This window comes from Lacerta agilis, chromosome 2, assembly GCF_009819535.1.
Source record: "Lacerta agilis isolate rLacAgi1 chromosome 2, rLacAgi1.pri, whole genome shotgun sequence".
Lineage (NCBI taxonomy): Eukaryota > Metazoa > Chordata > Lepidosauria > Squamata > Lacertidae > Lacerta > Lacerta agilis.
The window spans coordinates 118,038,657-118,041,101 of NC_046313.1; the positions used below are offsets into that span (position 1 = coordinate 118,038,657).

At 39.4% G+C, this 2,445-nt stretch overlaps 1 protein-coding gene across 1 annotated transcript; it reads left to right on the plus strand.

Moving 5' to 3' along the window:
• Nucleotides 1-891: 891 nt before the first annotated feature.
• LOC117042593 (zinc finger protein 470-like) lies at nt 892-2,062 on the plus strand. The gene has a single exon (XM_033142130.1). It carries the CDS (start codon nt 944-946, stop codon nt 2,060-2,062), a length of 1,119 nt encoding a protein of 372 aa, XP_032998021.1. The 5' UTR covers nt 892-943.
• The last annotated feature ends 383 nt before the right edge of the window (nt 2,063-2,445 follow it).

The following is a 2,445-nucleotide window of genomic DNA, read 5'->3' on the forward strand; positions in this document are numbered from 1 at the left end:
CTTTTCTCCCAGGGCCCTCAGAGACATCTGGTGAGTTCCAGGGGAGTGGAGATGGGGACATAGATGGATCGCTAAATGGATGGTAAAGAGGAAAACCACCGGCCAGGCTTTTGTATTTTAGGTGCTATTTCCACTGCAGGGTATTGCACAAGAGGACCCTCGGGTTATCTTCCAAGTCTACATAGAATTGCTCATATCCTACCCTTCATCTAAGCATTACCGTGCAGATTACAATATAATAACAGAATAATACATAACATCGTAACACCAAAACAGTACCCCCCCATAACAACAATAACTAAATAATAAATTCTTTCCAGTAGCACCTTAGAGACCAACTGAGTTTGTTCCTGGTATGAGCTTTCGTGTGCAAGCACACTTCTTCAGATACACTGCATGCACACGAAAGCTCATACCAAGAACAAACTCAGTTGGTCTCTAAGGTGCTACTGGAAAGAATTTTCGATTTTGTTTTAATAATAATAATAGATCAGGCAGGTAGCCGTGTTGGTCTGACGCAGTTGAAATATATTTTAAAAATAAAAAATTGTCCAGTAAAACCTTGGAGACCAACTATCGGTAAGTTTGTTCTTGGTATAAGCTTCATGTGCATGCACACTTCATCAGATACATGTACACACAAAAGCTTATACCAAGAACAAACTTAGTTGGTCTCTAAGGTGCTACTGGACAATTTTTAATAATAATAATAATAATAATATACCTAAATTCCTTTAAAAAATGGAATATAAAAAGGAGAAGGGAAAACGTAAGAGATATTGAAATAAGAGGTGCTATTTGTACCAGATGATTGTTATGTTACTTATTCCTCTTCCTTGGAAGCCTAACAGGATTTTCTTTCCTCTCCAAGCAGGTGGTTGTAAACAGTAGTCAGAATTCCAAGAAGCCACCTAGAATTTCATTGAAAAATACATTTAAATGCATGGAGTGTGAAAAGAGCTTCAGTCAGAAAGGACACCTTACAAGACATCAAGGTATTCACACAGGAGTGAGACCATTTAAATGTATGGAGTGTGGAAAGAGCTACAGTGATCGCGGAACGCTAAGAATCCATCAGCGAACTCACACAGGGGAGAAACCATTTAGTTGTATGGAGTGCGGAAGGACCTTCAGTCACAGTGAAGGCTTTAAAAGACATCAGCGAACTCACACCGGGGAGAAACCATTTAATTGCATAGAATGTGGTAAGAGCTTCAGTGATAGTGGAAACCTTACAAAGCATCAACGAACTCACACAGAAGAGAAGCCATTTAAATGCATAGTGTGTGAAAGGAGCTTCAATTGTAGTGGAAACCTTAGAAGACATAAGCGAATTCACACAGGGGAAAAATCATTTGAATGTATGGAGTGTGGAAAGACCTTCCGTGAAAGGGCAAAACTTACCATACATCTACGAATTCACACAGGAGAAAAACCATTTAAATGCATGGAGTGTGGAACATGCTTCCGTCATAGAGAATCGCTAAGAATGCATCAATATAATCATACAGGAGATAAACCATATAAATGTTTTGAGTGTGGAAAATGCTTCAGTCTGAGTGGAAACTTTAATGAACATCTACAAACTCACACAGGAGAGAAACCATATAAATGTATGGAGTGTGGAAAGTGCTTCGGTCACAGAGGAAACCTTAATGTACATCTACAAACTCACACAGGAGAGAAACCTTTTAAATGCGTGGATTGTGGAAAGAGCTTCATTGATAGTGGAAACCTTACAAAGCATGAACGAACTCACACAGAAGAGAAGCCATTTAAATGCATAGTGTGTGAAAAGAGCTTCAATTGTAGTGGAAACCTTAGAAAACATGAGCGAATTCATACAGGGGCGAAATCATTTAAATGCACAGAGTGTGGAAAGACCTTCCGTGAAAGGGCAAAACTTACCATACATCTACGAATTCACACAGGAGAAAAACCATTTAAATGCATGGAGTGTGGAACATGCTTCCGTCATAGAGAATCGCTAAGAATGCATCAATATAATCATACAGGAGATAAACCATATAAATGTTTGAGTGTGGAAAATGCTTCAGTCTGAGTGGAAACTTTAATGAACATCTACAAACTCACACAGGAGAGAAACCATATAAATGTATGGAGTGTGGAAAGTGCTTCGGTCACAGAGGAAACCTTAATGTACATCTACAAACTCACACAGGAGAGAAACCTTTTAAATGCGTGGATTGTGGAAAGAGCTTCACTAATAGTGGAATGCTTAGAAGACACCAGCAAACTCACATGGGAAAAACCGTATAAATGTTTGTTTGGTTGCAGAATAAACCCAGGCATATCTGGAGGATATGGACCATTTGGACTGCATTTGTTCCCGTTGGGTTTCAGGCACTGCCATCAGACTGAGACCACCTTATATTCCAGCATGACAGTGACCCAAAACACAAAGCCAAGACAAGAAATGAGTGG